This window comes from Psittacula echo (genome assembly GCF_963264785.1).
Source record: "Psittacula echo genome assembly, chromosome: Z".
Taxonomy (NCBI): Eukaryota; Metazoa; Chordata; class Aves; order Psittaciformes; family Psittacidae; genus Psittacula; species Psittacula echo.
Genome location: NC_137742.1, coordinates 74,977,115 through 74,990,653, shown reverse-complemented (window position 1 = coordinate 74,990,653; position 13,539 = coordinate 74,977,115). Strand labels below are relative to the sequence as shown.

Here is a 13,539-nt window from a genome sequence, read left to right as displayed (position 1 = left end):
TTGCCTCTTTTTTGCTTTTTCTCTTGCGTAGAGGAGCAATCGATATTGGTACGAATTGGTCCTCTGGTTTAGCTGCAGTCATCACTGTGGTTTGAGTAGCAACAGTACTTGTCGCTGGGGGTGGTGTAGCTGCTGTGCTCGGAGCTGGAGTAGCTGCGCTGTCTGTTGCTTCGCCCTCAGATCCAGGGACATTTTTTCCCTTTTGAAGGTGCTGGATAGCGTTGAACAAGGCCCAGTAAGCATAGGCCAAGCCCCAGCACGTTGACATGATTTGTCCCTCTCTGGTATGACCAGGATGACAACACACCTCATTTAAGTGTTTTACTAATTCTTCTGGATTTTGCAGTTGTTCGGTGGTGAAATTCCAAAACACTGGAGGGGCCCACTGACCTAGATACTTGCCCATACTATCCCACACACCCTGCCACTCATGGCTGTCCAGCCTCGGGGAAAATCTCTCGGTCCCCCTATTTTGTCGTCTAACCCCAGACAAGACCCAAACCCGACTCTGCTTAACTCTTGAGATCAGACGTAATGGTTGTGAACAAAACACACTCTGTATGCGTGCCAACATGGTGACCCCCATCACAATCAGCAAACAGGTCTCAACAATATTAAAAGGCCACTCAAAAATTTCAAAACTCTCAAACGATGCTGCAAACGGTCTGGGAGGGGCACTGGGAGGGTAAAAGAATGTCTCCTTCATAGGTTGACCACCCAGGAAGGAGAAAAAAGATGTATAGTTGCTAAGCATTTGTATTATATACCTCCCAAAGTATAAAGGTGGTGACCACACTGGGAACACAAGCCAGATCAGTTTCATGATCAATCCTTCTATTGTATTACAAGTCATTGCCACAAAATACAACGAGACAACAACCTTAGCCCAAGCCCCACACTTGAAAAACACCAACACAGCAAATACCGGCTCTAAGTAACCTACGGCATATTGAGACTGTGAGATCAAAAACAACAACTTTGAGAGCCAATAAATCAGCATTGTGACGAGTGACTATTAATCCAAAACACTGAATGCTTATCACAAATACGATTAGACACACTCCGGTCAGATCTGTCATTATCTCAACCCTTCGTGCCCCACGTTGGGCGCCGAAAAAAAAGAACTGTCGTGGTTTAAGCCCCGGCTGTAAATTAGAACCACGCAGTCTACTTCCACCCCCCACTCCCCAGAGGAATGGGGAGGAGAATCGAAAGAATGTAACTCCCACGGGTTGAGATAAAAACAGTACAGTAACTCAGGTATAACACAAATCACTACTGCTGCCACCAATAATAATAATGATAAGAGAAATAACAAGGGAAGAAAATATGATACCGCTCGCCGGAAAAGAGCCCGACCGAAAAGAGGACGTGCCCTTCCGGGTAGCTCCCAGTTACATCCCCGGGCATGACGTGCTATGGTATGGAATACCTCTTTGGCTAGTTTGGGTCAGGTGTCCTGTCCCTGCTTCCTCCCGGCCCCTCCTCCTCCCTGGCAGAGCATGAGACTCACAAAGTCCTTGGTCAGTCTAAACATCAGTGTTATCAGCTCTTCCCAGGCCAAAAGTCAAAAACACAGTGCTGCAACAGCTACTAAGAAGGAGAAAAACTGACTGCTACTGCGGAACCCATGACAAGGGTACATATGCCCCTAAATGAAAATTGGTTATCAGAAAAACAATAAAATCCCTAGACTTCCAGTAAAATTTTGTAGGTTTGGGGAGCAATCAAAGCACATTTTATATATATTTATATACATATATATAAAAGCTGAACAAGAAGAATAATATCCACATTCCCTTCTACACTTTGTGTTTTTTTAAGTTTTTCAAGTTTTTTTTTCCAGTTCCAAAGTGACTAATATACTTTCTAAATTATTTCTATTAATCTTTTCACTGTTCTGTGAACAGAAGTAGGATGTATTTGAAATTCATCCTCCTGAAAACAGTGATAATACATAACTGAAATAGTATTTTTTCTAGTATTTGCTGTAAGAAAATAAAAAATAGTTTATTCCTAATGTTAGCTCAATATGCATTTACTTTTTATAATCTTGTCTCAGAGGACAGCAATTAGTCTCTGACGTAAGAGCTAACTATAAAATATAAAGTTTTGATTCAAATAGATACCACCATTTCCTCAGTGTCTTTGTCAGTTTTGTTTTAGTCTCTTCCTTGAAGGGTAAGAGGATATCTGAAGAAGCTCTTACTACTCTTCTTTTTAATCACACTGTGAGAAATGCTCTTTGATTCGTGAGAAATGCTCTTTGATTCATAGCTGGTTTCATTGTGGGGGTGGGGGGAGTAAATCACAGTCTTTCTGACCTTTTCGTATTCACTATCCTCTCCAACTCCTTTGATTTGTGAGCTGCCTTTTTCAAGATTTCCTCAGGAATATCTGCCAGTTTGGCAACATTTAGCCCATAACTCCTTGCAGAGACTCCTTTTGTTATCTGATAAAGGAAAGTGATAAATTCAGGACTTTCTTCATCTCCAGATCCTAAAAAAAATAAAGCCAAAATCAAAACCTCCTCTATTAGGTTAATAAAACATAACAGAACAACGACTAAAATATCAAAGACTGTGGTTTTTCATTCATGCTTCTTGTGTGATTTATTCCATTGAAGAAATACGGAAGAAAAATATTTCCATGAGACTACAAATGTTACCTACCCATTGTGAGACTGAAAAAAAATCTTTACTATGCTTTTACCTGATGTCATACCAAGCAGACTGTGTATGTACAACTTAAAATTTCTGTATGTTAAATTGATTAGTTATGCTGTAACTGGGATACTGGATCTCACATTCGCTGAGCAGTGATAAAATAAAGGAAGTGCCAGGAACCTCACAACTAAGAAGTCCATAACTAAAGCACTACAAAAAGTTGCTGCCTGCCAGGAAGTTATGAGCCACAGAAAATGCTTAGTTAAAAAAAAAGATTAGGATGATGGATCTTTTGCTATGAATTCTTTCCATTCCATGACAGTAAGATGCAAACATAAGAGCAATCATTATAAATAGGATGACTCTTCTTCCTCTTCAGACATCCGTGTTGCATCTCTGCACAATCTAGGCTTTGTGTAAAGAGCAGAAAAATTATGCGGTTACTCACTGCCATTCATTCTTCTGTTTTAAAAAATGCAGGGTTTTGGAAACAGTGGAGATTGTCATAAATGTTGATGACTCAAACTGACTGAATCTGAGTGATACAAGCCAAAGATCGAAAAAAGCCCATGCCACAAAACTCACCTTAAATAAAACAATTAAAACATTAAGACATAAGGAGTTAAAGATACAGGCAGAGTGAGAAACACAGATGTGTTGTTGCTTGCAGGCTGTGGTACTACACCTATTGTGATTTCTGCAGCAAAACAGTGAAGAATACATATGGCCTGAAGGTGCAGGTCAGCTAACACTGAAAGCAGAAATGCTTAGGGAGCGCACTGAAACACAAAGTATGGGGTTTCACAGACACAGTAGTTAAGGAATAGTAAATATTGGGTGTTCATAACATTTCAATTGCCTGAGAGTATCACAGGCCAACAGTTAACAAACTGAACTCAGAGAAAAAGGACATGCGGATGTTTAGGAAAGTGATGCTCTTAGCTGAGAACACCAGTGTGGCCAGGTAGCGCTCACCTAAACACAGTATTACTTTGAACTACCTGTGCTCAAAGTTAACATACATTTGAGGGATCCCCGCTTCTAACATTAGGCTTGTATTTGGCTCCCTCTAGGCCAAACCCTCAATTTTTAATTAAATCTCTGAAAAACATTTTAAAAGTGATAGATTATATACTTAAACAGATTAAGTGGCAAACAGTAAACTGATCATTTACAGTATTAAGAATGAATGGGGGGCAGATTAATGGCAAATATCATGCCAATTCTTAAAAAATTCTCAGAATGAGTTAGGGAACAGACCATTCCTAGGCAAAGAGGGGAAACCAGAGTAAAAGCAGAATTATCAAGCACCTGACTAAACCTGATACATTAAGGGGAAAAAATAAAAGAGGGAAAAAAAAAACAACAAACCCCCAAAAACCCCCACGCAGTAGTTTATATGGAGGGAAATCCTACACCAAAAATCTATTACAAGTTTGGAAGCCACATGAGTCATGAGAGAACCAGTACATAAACCATACAGGATTTTCAAAAGGCTTTTGACAAGAGTCAAAAAGCATCAAATGCTCTTCTGAAAACTAAGTATCCATAGTCCGAAAGGCAGGCCTTTGCATTTGTAAATAATAGATTAAATGATAGGAAACAGTAGGTAACAATCAGTTCTTCAGTTCTCACCAAGAAGGGTGATCATCACTGCACTTAGAGTTGTTCAACATACCCATTATCAAACAAGAAAAAGAGCCAAGCAGTAAGCTAACAAACTTTAACGAAAATACTAGCTACTTAAGAGCAACAGTACAAGAAGAAATGCTGTAACTCTTCTGCTTGGTAAACCCAGAACTGAATGGGATTATGATAAGCAATCTAAAAAAATTACATATGGCATAGAAAGGATGAACAGAAATTGTTCCTCTGCCTCTTCTAATTCAAGAACTGAGACCATCAAGTGAAGTTACATGTTGTTTTAAGAGTCTGGAAACAAACAAAAGGTGGTTCTTCGCACAATGCAGTGTTAAATTTTGAGCATCGTGATGCAGTAGAATGAAGAGGCTAAAAGTACGTAAAGATACTCAGGAAAACTAGACAACCTTATTGAAATGAAATCCACTAAAGATACTAAAGAACAGGAAACACATCTAGATCTTGAAACCTTCTAAATAGCAAATGTTTGCAGACAGCGAGACCTTTTAGAAAAGAGTTGCCATATGTTTGATCCCTAATCCCTCCATACCTAATCCTTTGTATTAGGCTTCTGTGAAAAGCCAGGACACTGGGCTGGGTGAATCTTTTATCTGACAAATCTCAGTCATCCTTATATTTAATACTGAAGAGAAATGGTTGTTCAGTTTCCAAGCCCCCTCCAAATGTGTGTATAGACTGATACTCTAGAGTTCAAATGTACTACTTGCACGTTGAGTTTTAAATTACCGTAACAACTTTACAGTTTCTGCTTATAGCTACAGTAGCAGAATCTCAGAAGGATTCATACTGTACCTGTTTGTTCAGCACTTTCCCCCTCATTCACCAGGAAAGCCATGTGGTAATTGCCAACTCTGTCTGGATACACCTTCTCTAGCTCACAAACTGATGGATAGTGAGTGACAAACAGTGTCAATGATTCCACCTACAACAATGTAATAATGTACATAAGAAGGTTTGGCTTTGAATTTTTTTTTAAACAGTGCAATGTATTGTATCCGTTTCTCTGAGTAGGTATGCCACACTTCTACAACAAAATGCATACCATGTGTCAGCCTACCATAAAACAGGCTGAAAAAGCATTCACAAGCATGTGTCAGATGGAACACTTACATCTCTAATAAAATGTTCAAGTGTAGCATAAGCAATAGCAATTCCATCATGTGTGCTAGTTCCCCTTCCCAATTCATCCAAAATTACTAGTGATCTTGAAGTTGCTCTTCTTATTATCTCAGCAGTATCTGTCAGCTCTTCCATAAAGGTACTTCGGCCTTTGCAAATGTTGTCTGCTGCACCCATTCTGCATTGAAATATAAACCAGATCAATTTATTAAGTTCAAATAAATGCCAGATAATGCTGGGAAAAAAAAAAAAAAAAAAAAATTAGAACATTTTTTTATAAATCTCTTGTTGCTGCTCCAAGCAGAGCAGAAAAAACTAGGCAGAACATTCACCTTCTAGAACAAGCTACTACTTAGGGAAAAAAGCAACAACAGCATATGGTCTGGATGTGAGGGTATTCTAAAAGACATAAGGAACTACTCGTGTACCATTAAGTAAGGGCTTGCATGCATTCTCTAAGACAAAAGGGTACACTGACCCATGGGCATCTGGGGGAGACTAGGCTGTAGGGACAGCAGAGAATTTTTCTGGGCCACCAGTAATCTAGTCCCATTGTAAAACTATAGACAGAATCTCAGCATTCCATGTCAACTACAGGAATTGGAGGAAAAATAAGAGGTAGACAAGGGTGTGTTTTCCTGGCATGCAATTCTTCCACTTTGACAAACAGTACAAGGCAGCCTGCTTTTCCTTAAAAAGGACCCTGAGAATTTAAACCAGTCAGCTCACAGAAAGGATTCCAGCAAAGGTAGCGATGAAAATTAATTTTACTTTTTTATCACTTAGTTTGGCTATCCACAATTCATATGTTTTTCAAATACTAAGAACACCTGAAAGTACCAGAAACTAGCATTTCCACATAGAGACAAACAGACATTAAGGTATCTGTGCATGCAAACAGACACAGTTCCTTCCACTGCAGTTTTCACCTCAGAAACTTGCTGGTACTTCACCCTGTTTTTTCTTTTATTTTGCATCTTTCCTTAAATACTCAATTAATATGCACTCTACCTGGAGAAAGAAAACTTCCTTTTTCCATATATGCTTTTCAGTTACATTAATCACATTACAGTATCACTTCTGAGATAAGTCATCTCTACCAAGACTAGGGCTGTAAAAATGTGGTTTTTCATTCTCATCAGCTTAATAATATAATTACATACAAGCCACACTGATTTAAGCAAAATTGACTCACCAGTTTAGCATATTACATTTTCAATTATAACAGCTGGCCACAACAGTATTTAAAGCCAATCAAAACCTTTAAAGAGAATCCCAGTACAGGTTTTTTTCTCTCTTTCAGTGCATCTCTTTCTAATACAACGCTTCTGTTGTCTACAGAAGATAGCAAGATACTCATCATTTTATGAGGCTCTTATGTTTATCAAAAGTAACTGACTACCAATACCAAAAGCTAGCAGCAAGACCAAGTACAACTATGATTTCTATATATTCTCTGTCTCCCACCCTAGAAATTTGGTATGGTGCCACACATATTGTCACAATATGCAAATCTTCAATTAATAAATTAACTAATTTTGTTTGGAGATGGGCATTATGATAAAACTGAGTGCTTTTATTTCACAGAGCATGTGCTGACTCATATACCTATGAGTATACCTACTGTGTGTATGTAAACACACACACAGTAGGTATACTCCCAAATACTCTGGAAGAAAGGTGATTTTGCACATAAGCTAAACTTTACATGATTTTCACTGAATTAAATATGTAATTCAGGATATTGAGGCATTGTGAAACTAACATTTTATTAAACCACTTGTTGCCTTCGAATAGGCGTTATAGTGTATATATATATATATTTATATATATATAATAGTTCGGCACCACTTGTGGTGTTTCTGCCCGGTTTCAAACTGGGGACCTTTCGCGTGTGAGGCGAACGTGATAACCACTACACTAATGTGGGTAGCCAGGGTCTGACGGTCGGAAGATATCGCGCTGTACGGAAAGATAGGGCCCCTCTCCTGATAGCCAATAACACTTAGTTTATGATGAAAGCAGACGGAAGTGACGTTGTAAACCAAAGCTATATAACGCCGTGTCATTAAGCAATAAAACGCCATTTGCCGTCCACCACACTGGTGTCAGTGAGCTGATGGTCCAAGCGGCCTGGGGTTGGTCGCCGTGCCATTCCTGAACCAGGTCGCCACACCTATTCGAAGGCAACACCACTTACTATTGTAATAATTTTAAGTGCTGGGTAAGAACTATGAACATACTGCTGAATTTCTCAGTGTACCCAACACCCACCAGCACCCCCCTGGTTTGGTTCAGCCGCACTGAGCTGCTGTAAAATCAAACAATCCCCTTTTTATTGCAATATTGAACAGATATACAAAGAACAATATAACTTCAATCTACTTTTAACATTATTAACTCCATGAGAACAACAAATACTTTTTATGTCTGAATAATCTCTGGCTTCATAATGGGCAACTTTAACCCTAGTTTCTGACCCTAGGATTGTTAGTAGTATTATTTTATCATTTTTATTTGGCTTTTCATTACAGAGACAGCTTCTAACAGGCTATTTTGCACCTATGATTATTACACTTAAAGAGTTCTCAGTTTTATTTTTTTCTTGGATTCTATCATTTCCACAGAGTCCTCAAAAGCATTTAGTCATTTTGCATCTGATTTGCAGTCACAAAAATAATTTTCAGAACTTCTTCACTAAATGCTCAAGATACAAACAGAAATTAGTATCATTTTTCTCTTGTTAACAACAGCTGCAAAGAAGCCTTTCTTTCAAGTATCTTAAATCTTCCAATCCAACTCATGCTTATCTGCAGATTTAAGAAAAAGCATGTATTTTAAAATGACATAAAACCTCTTAAATGTCATTCTTTGGAAACAGGTAGAATTGTTCTTTCTGCTGCTGTCCTTGACACTAGGAGCATCACACTTGTTTTTCAAACTCATGTGATAAGCAGTATTATCCAAGAAACAAGAATAACTATTTTTATGTGGATGACCGCATTGATAAAACTAACAGTTAACATGCAGGAAAGCACTGCTCCTGAACTGTGTGCTTTAATATTCCTCACACAAGAAAATTTTTGAGTCAAAACACCTGTTGTTTAAACAATCTCTTTTGTTCCAGTTTGAAACAGCTTTACATGATTTTCACTGAATTAAATACATAATTCAGGATATTGAATTACATATTTAATGTAATTCATTACAACCAGACTTCTACATGATTCAGTGGCTTTCAATTTACATTTTAATGTAGATTCCCTCATAAATGTTTTTATACATCAAAACATCAAACTTTTTCCTATAATATTCTGCCCACGAGAAGTGTGCAGACATCCAATGTGAAGAATGCCTCTTCAAGTGCTGCCAAGAGATCCATCACTCCTCAGCAAATGCAATTTGGCTGGAAACTACTTTTAATAATGTCTCTTTGACAGCCAACCAAATATCGTAAAATTAAAAGCTCTTCATCCTATAATGTTCAACACATTCATTACGTAAAGAAAATAAAGGCGGTGGGGGAGAAAAAAGGAGGCATTATCTCTTTTCAGTGCTAGGTTTCAAGTGGTAAAGATTCATGTCTACAGCCTCAGAAAAAGCAACAGGCAGGTAATGTTTTCAGAAAGGTAAGTTAGGTTTCAGGAGGATAAGTTAGATGAAATGGAGCAGTAGCGAGCTTTATGTAAACCAGCTGGTGATATGTGCTAAACCTGTATGTGGTTTCTTAGAGAAAAAGGAAGAGATTTCTTTATTCTGCAATATTATTCCAGATTTGAATGCAAGCAGGAAATCTGGAGAAAGCAGCAAGAAATCTGGAGGGGGGCTTTTGACAAGGGCCTGTAGGGACAGGACAAGGGAGAATTGCTTTAACCTGACAGAGGGGAGATTGAGATGAGATCTTAGGAAGAAGTTCTTCCCTGTGAGGGCCCTGGCACAGTGTTCAAGGCCAGGCTGGACAGGGCTTGGAGCAACCTGGTTTAGTGGAAGGTGTCCCTGCCTGTGGCAGGGGGTTGGAACTGGATGAGCCTTAAGGTCCCTTCCAACCAAACAAGTCTGTGATTCTATGAAATTGCTGGGTTTTTAACGTGCTCTCCTGAGTCAAGACATGCACACAGTACTGATCTTCTCCAATGCAAATGTTTATATTATGGAATATAGAGTAGTTAAAAATTAATGTGAAATCCAAGCTTCTAGTTAAGGCTGTTTTCCATGCTACCTTTCAAAAGAAGTTGTCTGACATGCTGCTGTTAAGGTGCTTTGGTCATAAAATTTAAGAGCACTGTGTGGAACTCAGGTATTTTAGTATTCTTTTATGTTAGTGTGAATTGCTCACACTGCTTGTGAAAATGACCAAGTAGCCCAAGAGCTCCCAGTAGCAGCAAAAACCAATTACATAGCATGAAACGAATCCTAGAAAACAAGACTGCAAAACCATTCTATAAAGCCTTAATCTCTTACAGTTGTTAACATCCTGATGGTATTTAGGAAGTCCTAGTTTATGAAACATTATCACTGAAAAAAGCCCACTTAAATGAAATTTACAATTTTTCATCTTGATTTTAGAAACACATTGACTATAGAAGTTCATCTAAAACACTTCCTGGAGAAATCAAACCTACTGCCTGTTACAGAAGAATAAACGTAATTATCATAGAGCCTCTACACACTGCCTTTGCAGTTCTCAAGAGAAGGCATTTAGGTTTCCAGATATGGTTTGCCTTCCAGATCTGAAGCCAGAATTCATCTCAGAATGTAGTCATAGTCAATTTATTTGTTCATCAAGAGCAATTAACACTGAAAGAAAATTACTCTTTTCTCTGAGAATATCTTAAATGTAAGGTGCAGAGCACCTCACTCTGAACACCACCGACAAAGACATCCCTTCTGTGATTCAAAGAGAACACAGAGAAAAACACACAATAAATTCATAATCTGATTTTACAATTCCACTCGCTCCCTCTCACACAAAACCCTTTAAAATGTCATTCCAAGGATCACTGTACTTGAAAAGGAGTTATTCAAATTAAAATAACTAGTTTACAGGAAAAAAAATATTAAATGGGCTCTTGTCTTATAGTTTATGCCTTTTCTTGCATGGGACCGTTCCTTACAACATCTTTTTGATAACAACATATGGTTCACATTTTTTCAAAAGATCTCATAACAACTGTTTTGCATCCTTTTATTTTTTGCAGAAAACACTCTCCCAGCTGAAGTTTCATCTGGTCTCTGCAGAAAACAAAAGTGTGAGCCTTAACTGAAGACAATGTTTATGAGAACAGAAAAACTTGTTATTGCTCTTGCCATGAAGGGAAGAACACAAGCGCAATTTCATTTCAAAACTTAGGTAAATTTTCTCCCATTGAACTGGGCTATTGACTGCATTAAGCACCTAGCAAACAACACTTAGAGATTTCACAGGTTAAAAATAAAAAGCACTTTGCAAATTGCTCTGCCAAGAAAATGAAAATGGGCATCCTAAACAGAGGTCTGGCAGGCTGACTACTGCATGTCCTCTCCTCTGCAGCCCAAAGAATCCCAATACCTTTAACCAGAACAATTACTCAGTTTTACTCAAAAAAACAATTTGAAACCCTGTGTATTTTAGAAACACTGGGACTGATAATAAGAATTTCACAGTGTTTAGCACAAAAGTAGCCCAACTGGGATATTGTAACTTCTGGCCACTTTCCACACGCAGTGAAAATTTATCAAGTAATTCTTTAGAAGAGAGCATCTGCAAATTTATAACAGTTCACTGGCAAGAAACTAATGCTTCACACTTCCCCACAGAGTACTGGTAAATCATTTACTTCATTTCCATCAAGCTCTTAGAATTATTAATTCAAATACAAACTGTCAATAATAATAATAATAATTTACAGAAACTGCAATTACAGAATTTGAAAAAAACATCCCTTTTTTCCTAAGTATGACAGAAAGCATTGTTACCAGGGTAGTTACTAATTCTGCATTATTCATGGGCAACTTCTAAAAAGTAAATGTGTGCAAAGTTACATGGATGACTATGATAGCAAATCAGAAAATGCTTGTGATACTAACCTCTTCACAGTAAACAGGCACACATGTGCTCAACCATTTCCAAAACTACTTATTTGCGAATTTTAAATGAAGAAATACCAATGGCACGTCACCCAGTTTAGAACAGTTGTTGAAGAGCCTGACAGAAAGCAATACACATTTAATTTAAAATATTCTTACAAAATTTTTATTTTGCAAATTATTGTAAATGAGATATTCTTCTTCATTGAGAAATTAATGAAACTCCTAAAACCTAAAATCACTAGAGATACATACTTTGCATTATCCTGGAAAGAAAATCAAGTGCAAAGCAATTTTAACACTCATGGTGGTTTTTATCTTTTTCTTCCCGCGGCTATCACGGTAACTGAAATAGCCAGAACAAGTAATTACTTAAACCCTTATTACCTTATAGACCTGGCAAACAGAGGCATGCTGCACACATGAGCATCCCAGTATATTAAAAGCAATTTATCTAACAGGATTAGCTTCCAAGATGTGAACTGCATTGATTTTTTTGATGAAAGCCAGAGGAAAGAAAAAAGCATCCCTGGATTGCAATGAACACTCAATATTTTAAAAGCTTCACCTTGACTGACAGAACAGGTAGGACTGAGTTCAGAAGACAAAATACCACCCTAGTCAATACAGTCACAGAAGTTACCAATATCCTCTCATTCCTAATGCTGTAGAAGGCATCAGAAATTCAGTTTTTCTTCCAAAAGCTTATGTTACATTATCTACTGAAGAACTCCTGAGAAAGCTCTTTCCTGAAATTCAGCAGCAATACCCTCAATAATATTAGAACTCCTTAAAATTACTTGTTACATCACGTACAGCAAATGCCTCGCTCACTGTTAAAATAATACAGCAGATTTCTAGTTAATTCTACATTTTTACATTGTATTTTAAAACTGGATGAGTCCAAGTGCCCTTTCTTCACCCCACATTACTCAGAACTCTACAGCAGGTGGCTGTCAGAGGGCTGAGCTCTTGCAGGAGCAGGGTGTACTGCGGCAGAAAAAGGACACAATAGCAATAGCTTAAATTCCACATTCAAACACACAAAGAATGTTGTACCTAATGTATCGATGGATTGCTTTCCACAGGTCATCAGCTTTTACACTAATTTAAACACATGTTTTTTACCCTGATTTCTCCGCAGGAAACCATTAACACATTAATAAATATTACTGATCGACAAGAGAAAGAACAGATTAAGAGTACAATCATTTTGCTGGAAGATAAATTATAAGTGTAGATATTTAAAGTTGGGTGTTTTTGTGAGCCATTAATGTTAGCCTGAAGAAGCTGAGAAAAATGAAGACAAAGAAAAACTCAACTCTAAAATATGCACAGGTTTACACTTACTACTCTGGGATTCCAGCGAGGAAACTCAAGGTAATTAAGTTAATGTGCATATGCAGTTGAAGGATTGAGGCCAAGGGGGATTAAAAAGCAGAAACTATAGCAACACACAGGGACAATAGCTGAAGTGTTCAGCACAAGTGAACTTTTCCCCTTTAAACCTGTGGATGCTATGGAAAATCCAATTTAAACTGTGACTGGGTTAAATCGTAGCATGGAAGAGTTTTAGAAAGGTTAAGTACCAACACTCAGTGTAAGAGTTAACTTTGCTGCAAGATAGCTTGTCAGCCTCACAGGCAAATGCTGCCACCCCCTTATGGGGAAAGCTTTTCAATCCCTTCCAGGAATACCGCAATATGCAGCAGAAATTGTTTTATAAATCTCACTGTATACATAAGTAACTGTCTTTTATTGACTTTAATGAATTTTTCAAGCCTGATTTAAAAACTTGCAAGCAAAACAGTTTCTTGTATTTACAGGTATTATTGATTCCCATGTAGATAACCAAAGCCTGTTTTGTTAAATATTATTTTATTACAGGTATACGAGATAAACCTAACACTGCAGATGCATGTTACTATGAAATGAACACAGACAGGAAACTAAATTAGCCACAAATACACGCATAGCGCAGCTTAATTTATTTCTACAGAGCTACAAACCACTGTCAGGAACAGTG

At 37.8% G+C, this 13,539-nt stretch overlaps 1 protein-coding gene across 1 annotated transcript in view; it reads right to left on the bottom strand.

Annotated features, from left to right (window-relative positions):
- Window positions 1-13,539, bottom strand: part of MSH3 (mutS homolog 3) — a 124,555-nt gene that overhangs the window by 8,245 nt on the left and 102,771 nt on the right. Inside the window, exons 21-23 of the mRNA XM_080636996.1 lie at window positions 5,439-5,625; window positions 5,121-5,250; window positions 2,325-2,499 (exon numbers count right to left, since the gene is read on the bottom strand). Coding sequence (XP_080493122.1) covers window positions 2,325-2,499; window positions 5,121-5,250; window positions 5,439-5,625 — 492 coding nt within the window. The remainder of the gene's footprint in view (window positions 1-2,324; window positions 2,500-5,120; window positions 5,251-5,438; window positions 5,626-13,539) is intronic.